The sequence below is a fragment of the Amphibalanus amphitrite genome, unplaced genomic scaffold, assembly GCF_019059575.1.
Source record: "Amphibalanus amphitrite isolate SeventyFive unplaced genomic scaffold, NRLGWU_Aamphi_draft 000140F_arrow, whole genome shotgun sequence".
Taxonomy (NCBI): domain Eukaryota; kingdom Metazoa; phylum Arthropoda; class Thecostraca; order Balanomorpha; family Balanidae; genus Amphibalanus; species Amphibalanus amphitrite.
In genome coordinates this window covers 112903-130140 of record NW_024881635.1, presented here as the reverse complement: position 1 = coordinate 130140, position 17238 = coordinate 112903, and the positions used below count along the sequence as shown (strand labels likewise).

At 50.1% G+C, this 17238-nt stretch overlaps 1 protein-coding gene across 3 annotated transcripts; it reads left to right on the top strand.

Annotated features, from left to right (window-relative positions):
- The first annotated feature begins 66 nt into the window (after positions 1-66).
- Positions 67-17186, top strand: LOC122382464 (SET and MYND domain-containing protein 5-like). Of its 3 annotated transcripts, none has more exons than XM_043367833.1 (11): positions 105-354; positions 4952-5027; positions 7340-7427; positions 11674-11801; positions 13116-13236; positions 13601-13722; positions 14205-14313; positions 14626-14754; positions 15082-15259; positions 15461-15683; positions 16042-17186. In XM_043367833.1, the coding sequence occupies exons 2-11, from the start codon at positions 4987-4989 to the stop codon at positions 16163-16165; spliced, it is 1263 nt and encodes a 420-aa protein (XP_043223768.1). In that variant the 5' UTR covers positions 105-354; positions 4952-4986; the 3' UTR covers positions 16166-17186. The 3 variants fall into 3 exon arrangements, with proteins under 3 accessions (XP_043223769.1, XP_043223768.1, XP_043223767.1); XM_043367832.1 differs by having other exon boundaries at positions 122-151; XM_043367834.1 differs by lacking the exon at positions 4952-5027 and having other exon boundaries at positions 67-354.
- The last annotated feature ends 52 nt before the right edge of the window (positions 17187-17238 follow it).

Below are 17238 nucleotides of genomic sequence, written 5' to 3'. Positions count from 1 at the left end.
TGTTTACTGTTTTTTAATTAGTACTATCATTTTTCAAGTAAATGACGCAGCAAATACAGTTGTTGCGCGTAACAAAAAAATATCCACATGGGGATAATTGCAAAATTGCAATTTGGGAGATTTAGGCTATCGAGAATTATTGCTAACGGAATTAAGTGTTGCCAGGCACCTATATAGAACTCTATGTTTTTGACTAATACCCGCGAAGATATCAGTATTGATGGCATTTGATTTGTTTTAAGCGTAACTAGACCAGGACAGGGCGCAACAGTGTGACGCCTTCTTTACGAGTTACGACTACCCACTTATTTTGATTTGATTTGTATGCCGAGGGTAACTCAAATTCAAATTGAGGTAAGTAGGGTAGTTAGCAATGTAAGGTGAAGATCAGTAGGCGGAACTATGGTCAAGCGTACCCATTTTCGGGAACGCATTATCGTTCCCATGTTTGGGAACGATAAACCCAAATATGGGAACGCCATGTAGGCATTATTTAAAACAAGAAAAAGAACCGTTAAATGACGTCCAAAAAATATAAAACGATCGTGAACCGCCTGATATTTGCCTCAATATTGTTGGGAAAGAGTTTGATATTGTAAGGCCCATCGTAGTTTCAAATCGTTCCCCTATTTCTAAAGCAGTCCATCATCCGGGCCGCGAGCCCAAATTTGGGAACGCTCTCGTACACTGGCGCTGCAAGCGTTCCTTATTATGGGAACGGCGTACCCAAAATTGGGAACGATTTCACCGACGCCTTTCAGAGGCTCTTTTCATTAACAAGCATCACGTCCAACGCCGCAAATTATTGTTAACGCAACAATCATCAGATGACCTTTCCGGCAAGACCGTTGCATGTTTCGCCCGGTCTTCTGCGCTTTTATTCCCGTCGATCTCGCAGCGGGCACTCCCCCCTCTGCAGGATTACGTAATTCACGACGCTCAGCGATGTTCAACAAGGTCTTCCATACCTATATCCACCGTCCGCGCCGAGGGTGGAGACATGTCAAGCACCTGTCTGTTATCACCGATAGTTGACGAGCACAAGGAAGTATCCAAAAATGGGAACGCTGAATATGTTACACCCTCAAAACACCTAGTCCCAATGAAAATCTAGTTTTTTCCTTTCTTGACGAGTGTAAGTGGCAAAAGGCATGGTAGGATGGGCACGAGGAATGATCGAAATCAGCATAGAAATTATAAATAAGCCACACAGAGCGACCTATATAAGAGAAATTCCCCCAAAACGATCACGCTTAGAAACACGGAAGACAAAAACCACGCTCATGACGCTCCTTATAAAACAACTCTAAACAGTTAGCATCCAAATGAAATATGTCTTTCTGGGATGATAAAATACAGCTGAATAATTTTAAACCACTAGAACTGAGTTTACAACAGTAGTTCGGTAAAATCACTGACGTTCCATGCGGTCGTGCGCCCCGACACCAAATGTCACCAATATTACCCCCGGACTGTCCGCGTGTTCGCTTGCATATGTCAGCTTTTGGTGTCGCTAGTATGAAACTTCATAACCAGGCGAAAATTATTATACTTGACCTCAAAATGTAAAAAAACGCTTCATTTTCCTTAAAATTGCATGTTAAATGTAGTATAACCCATGTTTTCACCATTCCGTCATTTCAAAAAATCATTAAAAATATCATTCGATGGTCAATTTCCTTGTGCAACGGTCAGATTAAAGATAATTTTATAGAGACTTAGTAGATACTTAAATTAGCGTGAACTTTTTTGAGACGTGATGCACTTATGAGTTTTAGTGGGCGAACGGCCGAAAAATTACCTTCCGTTCCCATAAATGGGAACGCCCGTTCCCATATTTGGGAACTCCGTTCCCAAAAATGGGAACGTTCCTATATTTGGGTACTCATGACCATAGTTCCACCTACTGAGATAGTGTAATGGGCTGTGACATTTTTTTAAAATAAATTTAGTCCGAATGTTTGAATGGGCGGATTGACAGAGCCGAGGCCCATGCTAAGCAGAGCTTGTTGCGTAGAACCCGACTCCTACCGCCAGATCGCGCAATTCCGGGTAACGGGAGAATTTATATGCCAAAGTTTAACGTGCCCTTCAAAGCTAAGCTTCAAAGCGTGCCCATATAATAGCCGGACACGGCCTGTCCCACTCGACTGACTTTAACTGGCTGCGGATGCTCCCACCAACCGTAGACCATCCCCGTCAGGAGTCTCAAATATCGAGCGCCGGAGCGACTCGAACCCGGGCTCTCACTACCGGGAGTCCGGTGCTCTACCAACTGAGCTACGGGACAGGCATTGAGAATCTACGCCGGATGCCTGTTGTCCGTGAGACACTCTTGCTCTGAAATTTGGCGCATGCAATTTTGCACTGAAATTTCTGCATGATTTGTGCCGAAAATTGGGTGCCTATTCACTATTCGTGCCATAATTTAGCCACTTCAACTTCCATAAAGCACATGTGCACACCTACGGATGAAGGCTATTATATCAACCAGGGTGCTGTTTGGCGGCCAGCTAGCTCGCTAGCCCGCCCACACATACGTGCAAGTTGCCCCGGCAACGGGCTATTGACCAATGAGAAGTGTGCTACGGGGGGCACAGGTATATGAAAAATCGCAGTGATGTTGCACTTTCCTTGCTTCTCATTGGTCAATAGCCCGTTGCCGGGGCAACCAACACGTATGTAAGCGCCACCAAGAGTACTAGTCGGCCGCTGATCAAGGCCCAGACGGAGCGTTCCGGGGCTTTGGACGCCTTCCCATTTTGGAGCATCGGAATAAGTTTTTTACTTCCTTGGAAACCCGAGCCTCAATACGCTTAGCGCCACATAAATCGGTGGAGGACTGCGTTCGAGACTGGCGGGAGCAAGCGAGGGCCGGGCAGCAGAGCAGCACATGCTCCGGCACATCAGCCTCTTCTCGGCACATGGCGCAGAGGGCGCTCGGGCACCGCTTGTCTGGGCACTGCTGGCATGCCGCGGAGTGGAAACAGCCGATTTGGTGCACGTACTGAGCGAGCGGCCCAAGTGGCCAGCCCTCATCTGGATCTGGTGCAGCGAAACGGCCTCCTCTTGGTCCTCTCCGGGGAAAGGGAGCGGCGGCGTGCTCCCGAGGAGTGGCTTGAATAGTGACTCGGACCAATTGTCGCGCCATTGATCCGAGTCCACACAATGAACCGCCCTGGTCAGCGAGGGGGCGGTTGAGGGCAGGGCGGCCGCTTGTTTCGCCAGGTCATCCGCGCTCTCATTCCCCTCGATACCGCAGTGCGCAGGAACCCACTGCAGTATTACTTAACGACGCTTGGCGATGTTCAGCAATGTATTCCATACCTATCTCCACACCAAGTGACTCACTTGGGCGGCCGCTCCTCCGCTGAGTAGACTCAGGGCGGCTCGCCAGTTCGAGCACGCGACGACCGGGGCTGGGACGTCTCGTTCCGAAACCTCTCCAGAGTCGGCCGCAGGGCGAAACTGCTGCTAGATTGACAAGTGTGCTGACAAAATTCGGTGACCGTCCTTGGCCAAAAAAAAAATGTGGCCGGCGCCGCCCTGTGCCGAAAAATTCCGCCACCGACATGCGCTGAATTCGGCGCATGCGAAGTTACGCCGGACGTGCGCTGAAATTTTGGGCGCAGTCCCGCCACTATGCCGGACATATTCGGCATAACATGTGTTTTTCCAGTCTGGCTTGAGATGAGAACCAATGATATAGTTATCATGCTACATCAGATAGGTCGGTGCATATTTCGGAGACAAGCTATCGTTGCAGCGCTTTTGCCAGACTAGAAAAACGCACATTATGCCGAACATGTCCGGCGTAATGGTAGGATTGCGCTGAAAATTACTTTGCTTGTCTGGCACATGGATAAGAATCCATGTCTGGCATAACTTCGCACGCCCCGAATTCAGCGCATGGACACGCTGGCCAATCTAGCAGCAGATTCGCCCTGCGGGTGGCTCTGGAGAGACACAGGACGAGCCGTCCCCTGCCCCTGTCGTCGCATGCTCAGACTCACGAGCCGCCGTGAATCTACTGGGCGGAGGAGCGGCCGCCCAAGTGAGGCCTTCACCCTCGGCATGGAGATGGGTATGGGAGCTTGTTGAACATTGACGGGCGTCACGAAGTGGTTTCCCTGCAGTGGTTTCCTGTCCACTGCGGGATCGGAGGGCATGAGAGCGCGGACCACCTGGCGAAACAAGCAGTCGCCCTGCCCTCGGGGCTCGGACGTCCGCTCGCTGACCCGGGTGGTTCATTGTGCTGCCTTGCGTCAATAGGTACATACAACTGGTCCGAGTCACTATTCAAGCCACTCTTCGGCAGTGCTTCGGCAGCACACTGCCGCTCCCCATCCCCGTTGAGGACCGAGAGGGCGCCGTGTCGGTGCACCAATGAGGGCGGGCCACTGGGGCCGTTCGCTTCAGTACCTGCACCGAATCGGCCGTTACCCCTCCGCGGCGTGCCAGCAGTGCCCAGACAAACGGTGCCCCGTGGCGCTCTGCGCCGTGTTCTAAGAAGAGGCTGATGTGCCGGAGCAGGTGATGCTCTGCTGCGCGGCCCTCACTGGCGCTCGCCAGCCTCGAACATTCCGCCCCGCCGATTTTTGAGACTCCAAAACTTCCGGCCCGGGCCTTGTTTCACGGCACGACGCTGCAGTGCGCTACGCATATTGTGGTGTTGGGTTTCCGTGGAAACATCAACTAACTCGGACTCTCAAACGTGGGAGCAATATATCTAGTATACCCTGCGTGGGAGAGCGTCAAGGCCCTGGAGCGCCCTGTCAGGTTGATAAAGCCTTGTTCGTTAGATTTACACGTGTGATTATTGTAGAAAAAAAAAACTTAATTTTGGCGCAAATATGCATCCAACCTTTGGCGCAAATTATAGAGAAATTTCAACGAAAAATCGTTTACGCCGAATTTCGGTGCAGCAGGGTCTCACGGGCGTCCGGCGTAGTGTTTGAATGTTTTCTAGGCTGGCACTTCGGTTCAATGAGAGAGATTAGCCTGACAGAACAGGATGGTGGTATCAGGTATGTGACACCAACCTTTGTGCTCTGTGTTGGGGCATTGATCGCAGGTTTGAATCCCACTAATGGCAAGAAATTGCCGAGTGTTTTACCGATTTTCGGATTATTTTTTTAGATTGCAGGTTCAAAACTCACTTGTGGAATGGGATGACCAATGATCATGTTTAAAGATTTAACCCGCGCAGTGGGGTCTGTTCATAACGCGACCTGGTGGGGGGGGGGACTATTTTTTGCCCCCCCTCGTATCTCCGACACTACTGCACAGATCCGCAAAATTCGAACGGCGTTCGAAAGCCCGGTTAAATTCGTTGAAAAAATCACTTTCATTGACCTCGGGGTCACCGATGACGTCACAGATCAGGTCAAAGATAAAATGTTTTGCCGGTCACGAGTCTTCTAGGGAATGCGTTATAACATCGAGTAAAACGCATTTTATCGAAAATCAGCGATATGGCTTCAGTTGCCTTGTACATATGTTGCTCTTAGAGGTCACTGATAATGCCAGGTCAGGTCACCAAGGGCAGCACATGAAACCAATTTTACTAGGGCTGTGTGATGCATGTTTTATGGCCAATTTTTCATTTCAAACTCAACGGTGTTGGTTATAAGACCATCAGGAACGGTTTAGGTCACTTTCTGGTGAAGGTCAGGTAAATGTCACGTCAAAAAAGGTCAAATTTCAAAGTTGATATTTTGCATAACATGGGTATTAACCCGCGCCCTGATGGGGGGGCATTTTGCCCCCCCCCTGTGGTTTTTCTTAAATAGCGAGAAAACGCGCCGCCAAATTTTGGGTACCTTACCGGGCATCAATTTGACACCTTCACACAAAATTTCAAGTCACAGGTCACCTGAGGTCAGGAGTTATTGAGGTCAAACTGAGGTCATGTTCGAGTAAAAATGAGCAAAAAGCATGACATCTTGAAACGCTCACCAATTCTACAGTTAACAAGCAATTTTAAAGTTCTTTATGTGGTTGTGTAGAGAAAAGACGGCGCTACAAAACTGCTATCTCGGATTTTCGAAATTTTGGGATTTTGACCCCCAAAAATCAAATAAAATGATTTTTTTAGAAAAATTCAAAATTTTCAATTTTTTCGTATTTCGAAAAAACCGGAATATATGTGATAGTCCCTGCGCTCTTCGATATACATACCAAATTTTAGATCGATACCTCTTTTTTGGCCAAGTTATAGCGAAAAAACTGTTAAAAATTGATGACGTCAAATTTTTGAACTCAATTTTTAGCAATTCTAGACCTCGTAGCGCAAAACGGAGACCACCATTGAACTCCCCGTGACGAGCTGCATCGAATCGGTAGCCATTTTATGCAAAAATATCAACTTTGAAATTTGACCTAATTTGACCTGACCTTGACCTGACCTTGACCTGACCATAACCAAAACGTGACCTAAGTTGGCCCAAAAGTCTGCCTGACCCACATTATCGCATTTGTCATATAAAATGGACCATAAAACATGTATCACACGACACTTTCATATTGTGACCCCCCTCCCCCAGTGACCTGACCTCTGTGACCTGACCTGGTATCAGTGACCCCAAATAGCAAAATATGTGTTTGAAGAGCATTTCCCCATCGATGATTTTCAATGAAATGCATTTTACTCGATTTTACAACGCATTTCTTGAAATGCCTCTAAACGGTGAAAATTCGACCTTTGACCTGACCTGTGACGTCATCGGTTTGACTGAGGTCAATGAAATTGGGTCACAAGGTAGTTCCCCGTTGGGGCTATCCAACGCCGTTTACCGCTTGTCGCTATGTTGCGTGGTTCTCGAGATCTTAGGGGGGGGCCAAATCCCCCCCCCCATCAGACCGCGTTGCTCGGCAGACCCCATCAGGGCGCGGGTTAATTCGATGCAGCTCGTCACGGCAAGTCTAATGATGGTCTTTGTTTTGCGCTACGTGGTCTATTATTGCTAAAAATTGATTTTGAAAATCTGATGATGTCATCAATTTTGAACAGTTTTTTTTTTTTTGCTATAACTTGGCCAAAAAAGAGGTATCGATCTAAAATTTGGTATGTGAATAGAAGTCGGTAAGAGCTATCACATATGTTCCGCTTTTTTTAACATGGGATTTTTTTTTAATTTTTGGCAAATATTTTTTTTTTAAATGTTTTTGGGGGTTAGAATGAAAAAAAATCAAATTTCTGAGATATCAGTTTTTTTAGCCCTGGTAATTCTACACCTTTTATGTCCCAAACGTTTTTCTATATCTTCATAGCTTCAAACCTTTTTTAGCACTTGTGTCAACAAGTGAACCTTAGTGATGCAAGCATTTTTTTTTTCAGAATGGCATCATCTATGAACATAGCAGGAAATCAAAATGAAGAATCTGCTATCAGCGGTGTGGAGGTCCGCAACATTGATGACAGCATTGTAAGTGTTGTTGGACATTGTTCCTTGCATAGTTCCTCGTTGCTCCATTCTTCTGCTCTTCTGCACATTAAATGTTACAGCAGTTTATAAGCTCCTTGCTACCTTACCATAAAATATCCTCTTTTAAGTGGCGTGTATCTTACACGTCTCTGACTAGACTGGAATAGGCAATTTCCCAGCAGTCCACTAGGCCTGCTCTGACAGTCATGGCCCAGACACCAACGAAACCCACTGAGACGGCCAGCTGCCCCCTAATTCCATTGAGAAGGTGTGCTGCCAACCAAACCCACAAAGACAGCCTGTTTTTGGTGAGTTCAATGGCACTGCAGGGAGCTGCTAAGTAAAGTCCCAGCGCCCATTGCGCTGTGGCGATGGACTGTCGGGCGGGGACGAGGGACCAACTGGTTGATAACGAGCTGTTGGGACGAGTGACCAGTACCACTAACCAGCAGGCTGGGACGAGGAACTGGCGGGCAGGGGACGGGGGACTGTCAGGGGCGGCGGATTCGGGGGGGGCAGGGGGGCAGCTGCCCCCCCTGGCAAACTCGTGGGGGGGGCAAAAGTATCTTTTTGCCCCCCCCCCCATAATTTTTGACAAAACTTAGACAAGAAACATATACCTGATTATTCTGTTCGATCATCTGAAGATGTAACCAGATGCCCATATACTTTATCATACGTTGCCTTTCTTAACCCTCGCACGACCAGGCCATTTCTCATAACACGAACGACCAGGGGGGGGGGGTTGTTACGACCCCCCCCCCCTGGCGTTTCGAAACGGAAGGTCGTAGAGCTTAGCGGAAAAAACCAATGGATAGCTCTCAACGAGATCTCGCGATTGGTGGTATATTTTTTGGTTCTAGGTCAACATTTGACCTACTTTTGACCGGTCAAAGGTCAAATTTTCGGAAAAATAGACTTTTTTCAACTTTCGGCGGCGATTGCGGCAAAACGGTGGGAGATATCGACTTGAAACCTTCACTATCGTGTTCCTTGATCAATTCTCTATCGTTTGATATGTATTTCGTTTCCCTAGCTCTAAAAATGGCGCGTTGGGAGCGCCGGAAGTCGGCAAGGTCACAGTCGGCGGCAGAAATTCGAAAAATCAAAATTTAAATTTTTGAAATCTGATTGTATTTTTGGATTTGGGAGGTCCATTTGCTCCCTATAGAAGCTAATATTGCTGCATATTCCCATTGAGGTGACAAGAATTAGCAAAATAGTGGTTCGGGCGCTTTTCAAAAATAGTACCGGACGCTGTTCCTCTTGTGACGTCATAGCTCCGTGACCTGACCTGACCCGGTCAAATTTCTTATACCATATGATAGCCAATACTTGCCCCAACATGCATGGGAAGTTTCATCACGATCCATCAACCGATGTCCGTACCACCGGCAGGAAACCTCGGGCGTTGGCACTCAGTTTGTGAAAATCCGGCCGGAGGCTGTACCTCTTATGACGTCATAACTCCGTGACCTGACATGACCCGATCAATTTTTTTCGGCAAAAGATGCGCAAAGGTTGCCCCAGAGGGTATTGAAAATTTCAGCCCGCTACGACAAGCCGTTTAGCGTGCACTTTGAAAAAACCTCAGGGGGGGGGTTGATACAACCCCCCCCCCCCCTAGGCGTTCTAGGGTTAAATGACAAGTGTTCGCGTTCAATTAAAGTTTTCCTCTCTTTAACCTAGTTTTGGAGACATTATAAGCGTCAAAGTGACGCAGCGGCAACCCAGGCCTTCAGTTACCGCTTACAGGGGCGACAGATACGAAGCGGCAGAGGAGGCATCGTTCCCTAAGAAACTTTTGGAGGAGGGGCAAACGTTTATTCTTGCCCCTCCATAATTTGTGCCCTAAACATGAGGAAAATTTCCATAGCCTGATATTGCAGCTATGCGCTCCTACAGTTTGTCCAACGGTGCCTTTTGAATATGTGTAAAAGCTAACCATTTCCGCTTTATAGCATTTTTTGGCTTTTCAGATTCGATTTAGAGATATTTTAAGTGTGCAAGAGACGCAACTCACACCCTCAGTGGTCGTTTGCCGCTATTTTGTACCTACATGAATGCCAAATCGCAAGCGAGCGGAGACGGAAGGGCTAGCCATTCGCTTGCGGGTAGTTAGGACTGATGAGTGCTCGTAATAAGCCACTCCCCTGATTTTTTTCGAACGCAACAGTTTCCAGTGCAAGTAAAATGGTAAACGCCGAGGTCGTACACATTGACCACATTGACCAATGCACGGTATGACACCCAAAGGCCAGTCATCAGAGATCTGCTTTGGGCATTCGGAGGCTTGTGTGGGGCCAGTGTAAAAACTGGATGTTCACAGTTCAGTATCCGCTTTATTTCAGTATTCACGATTAAATAAGTAAAAATTAACGTTGGAAACTTTTGAGGGTTAGGGCACTGATCATTAGTGGGACCCCCTCTGGCTAAAGGCTGGCTATAGAATACAGAGCATCGAACACGAAAGCAAAATCTAAGGCATTTTGGAAAAATGAGTATGCCACGCAGCGTCCGATAACTACCACCTTCCAGTGGGTCAAGCCAACGGGGTCCAAGTCTATAATGGCACTTAACGATAGCACTAACCTTGTCTCACTTTTCGTTGAAGTCTGTTCCGAATGGTTTTGGCGACAGACTGTCTGCACTGAGGTCGTTTGGTATGTGCAACTGTAATTAAAGCCACCTGAGGCGCCCACACTAGGCTGAAGCTGGGTTGGAAATGCTTCGTCTTTGCAGATATCACTGGCCGCTGATTCTCGAGTGCCTGAACCGGTAGATGTCGTGGCAAAATTTGGTGTGATAATTTGGTCCTTGCCGTAGTCAGCGCACCCTTAAGTCCTAATAAAGAAACGCTCCTCCCCCCCCCCCTCCCGAGCTTCTGCATCCAGTCCAACGAATTACTTCACCCTAGTCCACCGCTCGACTCCCTCACCTCAGCCCTCCGTTCCCAGCTTGACGAGCGTTTGGGCCTTAGTTAAGCCTTGCTGTGGGCTTACTGTAGGATAAACCCATCGAGACAGCCCGTCTCGATGAGCTTAATTGGCGAACTACTGCCTTGGGGTGGGTTTCTGGCGGATTGCTGTCCCAAAAGGTTTAGATGCGACCGACTGTCTCTGAATGTTTGAGCGGTCTCCTCCCGCTGTTTGCTAGTTTCAGTTGATATCTGTCTCAGAAATACTTTTAACTTTTTAAAGGAAGGTTAAACGGAAATCGAACGTAAAGTGAACAGAGGAAAAGTGGTAACGACTCGAGTTACCTCATTGAAGAATAGCGCTCGCCTACTTCAAAAGGTTTGGCACCGTTCCTCAAATCTGATTTGCGATCGGGTTATGGGCTATGGCATATTTTTTTCCCATTGGAGCCTTTTTTCTAATACAGCAATACGAAAATCGTTACATCGTCCACTGGCAGATCCAGGGAGCGGGCATATAAAGCAAATATTTACTCCCCCTCCCCTTGCATCGCCCGAAATAGACAAAACGTACCTTATGTTTCCTAATAATAAAACTTTTATCAGAATGTTTTTGCTTTATACTGTTCAGCAGTAAAGGAATCGAAATCCGAGGAGTTTTTGGATTTTGGACACCTGGGGGGGGGGGGTATGTCCCCTACAGCGTCGAAAACGCCTTTCTGGATCCGCCTATGACATCATCTCGACTGGGATCTTGCCCCCCCCCCCACGCCAAAATCGAATCCGCCGCCACTGGGGACTGTTGAGACGAGGGATCAGCTGGTTGAAACGACCGACCGGTGGGCTGAGACAGTGGCATGGCCCTGAACAGACGGACTGGGACAAATGACCGGCAGATGATCGCAGTCTCCGCTCCGTCCCGCGCAGCACAACGCGGCTCCGCATCGTTTTCCCGCGCTCTCTCAAAGCAGTTGCTTCCACAGAATTGGCCGGCAAATTCCCCCATGATGTCCTTCATTGTGGCCCGCGACTTCTGTATCTCCCGGGGGGGGGGGGGCAGAAACTCGACAGGTGATGTTACGCTTTGCGGGAAAAGCATCCGCCACCCAGAAAAGCATTACTACTGTCCCCCAGTGTTATTAACCCGCGCCGTGCTGGGTACGGGGCGGGTTAATAAAAAAAGGCAGCGACAAAACGGGGCAGGCTCTCCCCCTCTCTGTCTGTCTCTCTCTCCTCTCCGTCGGCCTTTCTTTGTTCAGTTTTTTTTTCTCATTTATATCTTGTTTGTTTGTGCTCCGTGTATGTCTCCATCCGCTTTTCTGCCTCCAGGGGAAGGGTCTGTTTGCCACCCGTGACTTCAAGGCGGGTGACGTCATCTTCGAGGAGCGTCCATTGGTTTGCTGCCAGTTCCTCTGGAACGCGGCCTATGGCTATCTGGCGTGCGACTTCTGCATGAGGTGAGCACAAGAAACATACAGTGTAATTCGGGATTGAAACATCACTTCTTGGCCTACCCTGGTCTCAGGTCTGTGGCCAGGCCCTCGAATGAGCTGCCTGACGAGCTGTTTCAGCAACATCTATCAGTAATCCCAAGATAATCTCGATGAGTAGGTACTGAGCTACAGTGGCACAACCTTGACCGTCCCTGTTTCTCAGTCTCTCATACAATACGACGGGGGGCCTGAAAGACGTGGGCTTGAAATTCCGTCTTCCCCAGTCCAAAGAGTAGTAAAGTAATCTTGAGTCCAAAAGCAATCCTTACCTTAACTTGTTTTGATAAGATCGATATTGTAATCCCACACAGGCATTGCTCGATGTGTCAGCGTATATCGCATCAGAGACAGGATGCGAGATTCCCAGACAAACATCTTCGTTTTGATTTGAGCTTATGTCTTGTACATAGAACAAGCCTTATCTACGACAAAGATTTTCCGGGTTCGAGACGATAGAAATTCTTGCGCTTGAATCCTAATCGATTAAAACGACTTCAACAGTAATTTCAAGCCTGGCTTTCTTCAACACCTCTATCCCTTTTCCATTGGCTAGGTATAATGCAGCGGCCACGTTTTAGTAGCTTACGTCATCTGTCGAAGGGTCACATTACCAACTGAGGTACATATGGCATAGGGAGCACGGACTATGGAGTGGCTGTTGGAGTCGTGGAAGTCCGGCGTCCCCTATTCTAACCCGCCTTTCCCGCCTATGGAGGACATTCTTTCCCTCCCTAGTTAGAATCCACTGGGCTCGAGTTTTTCATTTGGAATCGACAAGCTGTTTTCCCGAGAGATCAGGCTAACATGACTAAATTTTGAGGCATTCGCTATTTGTTGATGCCAGAGGTCAGATCATAAACAAATATGACATTCTGCCGTGTTTTAGGGATTAGGAAATGTGCCAATAGCGCCTTGGAAATCACTAGAAAAATGAATAATGAATGTACAGACCTATTTGTATTCTGAATCAGCTTATTATGACTCAGGATGATACGAGGAATCAGCGCACACTGCTCCTCCCCGTCTACTGACACGCAGTGTTGCACCTTTCCGCTCCCGCCAAGGAACGTCATGCCTTAGTTCGTAAATGCACGCTCCTGCCCCTTCCAATCCTGAATCCGCCCGTCCTTGCTTAAGCTGAATGCTGCAATGTCCGCCCGCCTTCCGCTCACATAGCTGAGAGATGTTCCTAGCATCATCAAAACAGGACGAAGTGAGCTAGTGTTGCCTCCCCGTTCGGACTGTGGCTGCCCCTGAGCGCCGTCGCGCCTCCCGCAGGCCGCTGGAGACGGCGGAGGAGAACGCTCGCCGGCTGACGGGGAACGCCGCGCTGACGCTGCCCCACCCGGAGTGCTGCGAGACCAAGAAAGCCCAGGTGGTCGAGTGCCCCACCTGTGACGTAAGTGCTGTCAACTGGCACGAGTTGGACTGAGGAGACGGAGTGCCTTGGCTGCTCCGTCCGGTGGCTGAACGAGCAGTGAGCTTACAGGTGACTGAGATAACTGACTGCTGAGCTTACAGGTGGATTTGGACTTATGCAGTCAATCGTTATGTCTCACTATACAATGGATACTGAGTCGCTGGGCGCCTTTGACGACACCGCTTTTATGGAATGGAGTGTCCTGGACAGAGCAGATACTCCGCTCATTTTTTATGTGCGTTTGTGTACTGTATAGGAGGATTTAGTGCGTGTGCCGCGTCACCCAGTATTCTCGTATCGCACCAAGTGAGTAACGGACTGTGTGTCGGGCGGTGGGCCGCAGGCGAGTTACTGCGGAGAGCCGTGCAGAGACGCCGCCTGGCGCCAGTACCACAAGACGCTGTGCACGCGCTCCTTCACCAGGGACGAGTCGCACCCGCTGGTCAACCTGCAGGAGACCTGGAAGTGAGTGGTTTTTCGGCCCGTGCTCCTATCCAGACAGAGCAGAGGCCCGTCACAATCAGAATACGTTAATGAGTTTACGGTGGCCTGTGGTCGGAATTCAGCGTCATTCGCTTTTCCTGGGACAGAGTTCAGCGCTGCATTGGGCCTGCGAGGTCGGAAATGACTGCAGAGTACCCGGCATCGAAAATGAGCGGGTAGTTCTTCGGTTATGTCCCACTGTCGGAACTCGGCGGTGTCTAGCGCCCGGGGGAGATCCAGCGCTTAAGTCAGTCCGGGAGGTCAAGTTACAGAGCGGGCCCGCCACATTAGGTACCATCAGTAGTTAAAGGTTGGTGGTCAAAGGTCAAAAGTATCGACCGGATTTCCCCGCTCATTTAATGATAAGATTATTCTCGTCTCCGCTACGCTCGCCGGTAATTTTTCACCCAGCGCGGTGTCAGTTACGGCCATGGACGGTGACTGAGCGTGTGTGCGTGCCCCAGGAAGATGCACTATCCACCGGAGACAGCCTGTATCATGCTCGTGGCTCGAATGCTGGCCACCGTACGCCAGGCGGAGGACAAGGAGGGCGCCATGAACCTCTTCATGCAGGTGGGAACCGCGCGGACCGCTATTAGGCACCGCACGGGATCTTTAGCAATTGAGTCATTACCAGTAAATTGGTAGAGGAAGGCGAGTATAGCTCGCCGCTATTTGTAACCGTGATGATTTCCGGGGTGAATATCGTATCAGTGTCGCGTCTATCCGTGCGAGTAATTGTGGTGGCTTCTTTTAATGATGTATGCTGGGACTGGATGTATGGCTATAATTGTCCGCCATCGATGTCCCTCGCTGCTGTTTTTCCCACTCGTTTTCCACAGCACAGTTACTGCGTAGTCACTAGTTCCGCCCCCACCCCCTCAGTTCTGCCACCGGACGGTGAACGAAGAAGAAGAAATAGCGCACAAGATGCTCGGCGTCCAGTTCTACGAGCAGCTTGAGGTGTTGCGGAAGCTCATGTCGGACGCGCTCTATACACCCGACGTTCACCAGGTGTGTAGACAAATCAAAGACGGGAAGTGAGGATGGAACTTCTCTGGGCTGGTACGGGGTAACGTTTGATTTTAGCACCTTCGTCTCAAAGTGCTTAGTGAGATCCATGCGCCCAATTCATCCGCCTGGTAGGTATGTTTTTGTTCGTAGGCCTAAAATGCCCATCCTCCCGTGATGAAGAAACTCTGTGACGTTTGAAAGTGTTGGTTGCATCGCGTGAATTTGTTGCAATATGTCTGATATTTTGTATATTTATCGTCGTGTTTCTGTTTTCGTTTCTAACTGTGATGTGCCTCTGTTTTCGGCTGGACGTGTGCTGCACCTCAGTGGCTGACGCCCGAGGGGTTCCGGAGTCTGATAGCGCTGGTGGGCACGAACGGTCAGGGAGTGGGCACCAGCGCCATCTCTGTGTGGGTACGCAACTGCACCAACCTCGACCTGCCGGCCGAGGAGCACGAGAAGCTCGACCAGGTCATCAACCAGCTCTACGACGACCTCGAGAAGGGTGAGCTGAGAGGTCACTGTCACTGTGAGCTGACCAGCATAACCATTCAAATCGTAACCCAACATGTTATCTTCTCAAGTGCAAACTCAGTCACTCGTTCGGGGTCAGGCACTCAAGGCTCTGTGATACCTGCCGTTTGTGATGACCCCTGGCGAGATCTGCGCTGCATTATCGCCTCTAACCGGGTGTCGTTTGCCCCAGAGGCGGGCTGTTTTCTGAACAACGAGGGCTCGGCGCTGTACCCGCTGCAGTCTTCCTGTAACCACAGCTGTACGCCCAACGCCATGCCCGGCTTCCCGTGCGACAACTTCGACCTGGTCATGTCGGCCACGCAGGACATCGCTGCCGGCGAGCAGATCTGCGTCAGCTACCTGGACGAGTGCGCCCTGGAGCGCAGCCGGCACAGCCGCAACAAGATACTCAGGTCAGTCGCGCGCCGCCGGTGAACGCGCGCTGGCGGGATTGGGGAGAGATCTTCTCCGGGGATTGGCACAGGTTTCTAGTCCGATTGATCAGTTCAGTTTCAATTTGCCACCGTGTTTTTTCGGCTTTGTCCCTTTCCCATGATTCCCTTTTCTTGGCGTTTTCGGCAGTGTCGTTTCCTATACATGCACAGTAGCTCCCGGTCCATTTCTGATCCGTCGATTCGGCTTTCTACAAAGTGAGTGCTGGCTGTGAGCCCCCTGACACATTCCCACTCGCCCACCCATACCATGACTGCTGCGTAAGTGCTTACTGTGTAGTGCTGTCCGGTGACGGGTGGCGCCTCTCTCCCTCCGCAGGGGCAACTACCTGTTCAACTGCCAGTGCGCCCGGTGTCGGTCCGAGGCCGACCAGCCGGACGTCACCAGCGAGGAGGAAATGGACGACGAGGAGGAGGAAGAGGACGAAGGTCAGGAGTGCTGACGACACGCGAGCGGCAGCCGCGGCCGGCGGCACTGCCACCACGGCCGGGCCGCCTGACCGGGCGCTGGGAATAGCACCACGGCCTGACCGGGCAGACTGGTTGGTTGTAGGTACTGCCAGTGCTACAGCGGCCGGCTGTCACTGCCTCCATAGTCGACTGTCTGACAGGATTGTCAGGAGAGGACTGAGGAATGTCACAACCGGACTGCCACGACACTGCTGTCACTACGCGACCACCACCTGTTCTGAACTGACCATGCAGGCGGGACGGAGCGGGGCGATAGGCGGTTGCCGCTCCGCTGTGCAGCCGCACGGCACGGGGCTGTCCAATGAACCACGGCTGCTTAGGCCTGAAGAGTCGGCGTGTTGCGAGCACACGGCAGGGAGGATGGTTGTGCCGTCAGGCGTCAGCCGTGTGTGGGGTGTACTGTGCAGTGAGGCGAGATACCGGCCTAATGCGTATTTCTCGACTGGGGGAACCCAACGATGTGTTGTTCCCCATGTTCTCGCGTGTTGATTCATGGTGCTGTTTGGGGGGGGGGGGTTGCGAAGGGGTATGAACTGCTAAAGCGACAAAGTGGAGTTTGCTTAATCCAGACTGCGGATCCTGTAATGCCGCTCCGTCTTATAAAGTGGGAAGGGCTTGTCTCCCAGGGCGATATGCATTGTTATGTTTGTGAATGCATGTGAATGCGAATACGAGTGGTTTTGAAGATTTGTATGATGTGTAGGCATATGGGATGTGCAAGCACCATTTCGACCCGGCGCCGGTAGCTAACACATTCTCGCATAGTCCTGTGTGTGAGAGCTCGCGTTACGCTGGCGCCGCCGCTGCGGTCCCATGTTGCCGTGGTTACCTGTGAGCGGCGGACGGATGTGAGACGACCGGTGCCGCGCGGCGTCAACAGGCTGATATGGGCCGAAAGACAGCGCGGATAGAGGGCGAACGCGGATGTCCTGGCCGCCGGGTCCGTCGTCTGGGCACCGGGACACTTCTGCTCGCAATATATGTTTGCGTATATGTACCGCCTGTAACATTTTCTTTATTCATTGAAATTCACTATCAGTTCCGT

Coding starts and splice junctions, on each gene's coding strand:
- LOC122382464 (XM_043367832.1), top strand. Junction 14,755..15,081: donor ATACACCCGACGTTCACCAG/GTGTGTAGACAA, acceptor GCTGCACCTCAG/TGGCTGACGCCCGAGGGGTT. Junction 15,260..15,460: donor CTACGACGACCTCGAGAAGG/GTGAGCTGAGAG, acceptor CGTTTGCCCCAG/AGGCGGGCTGTTTTCTGAAC.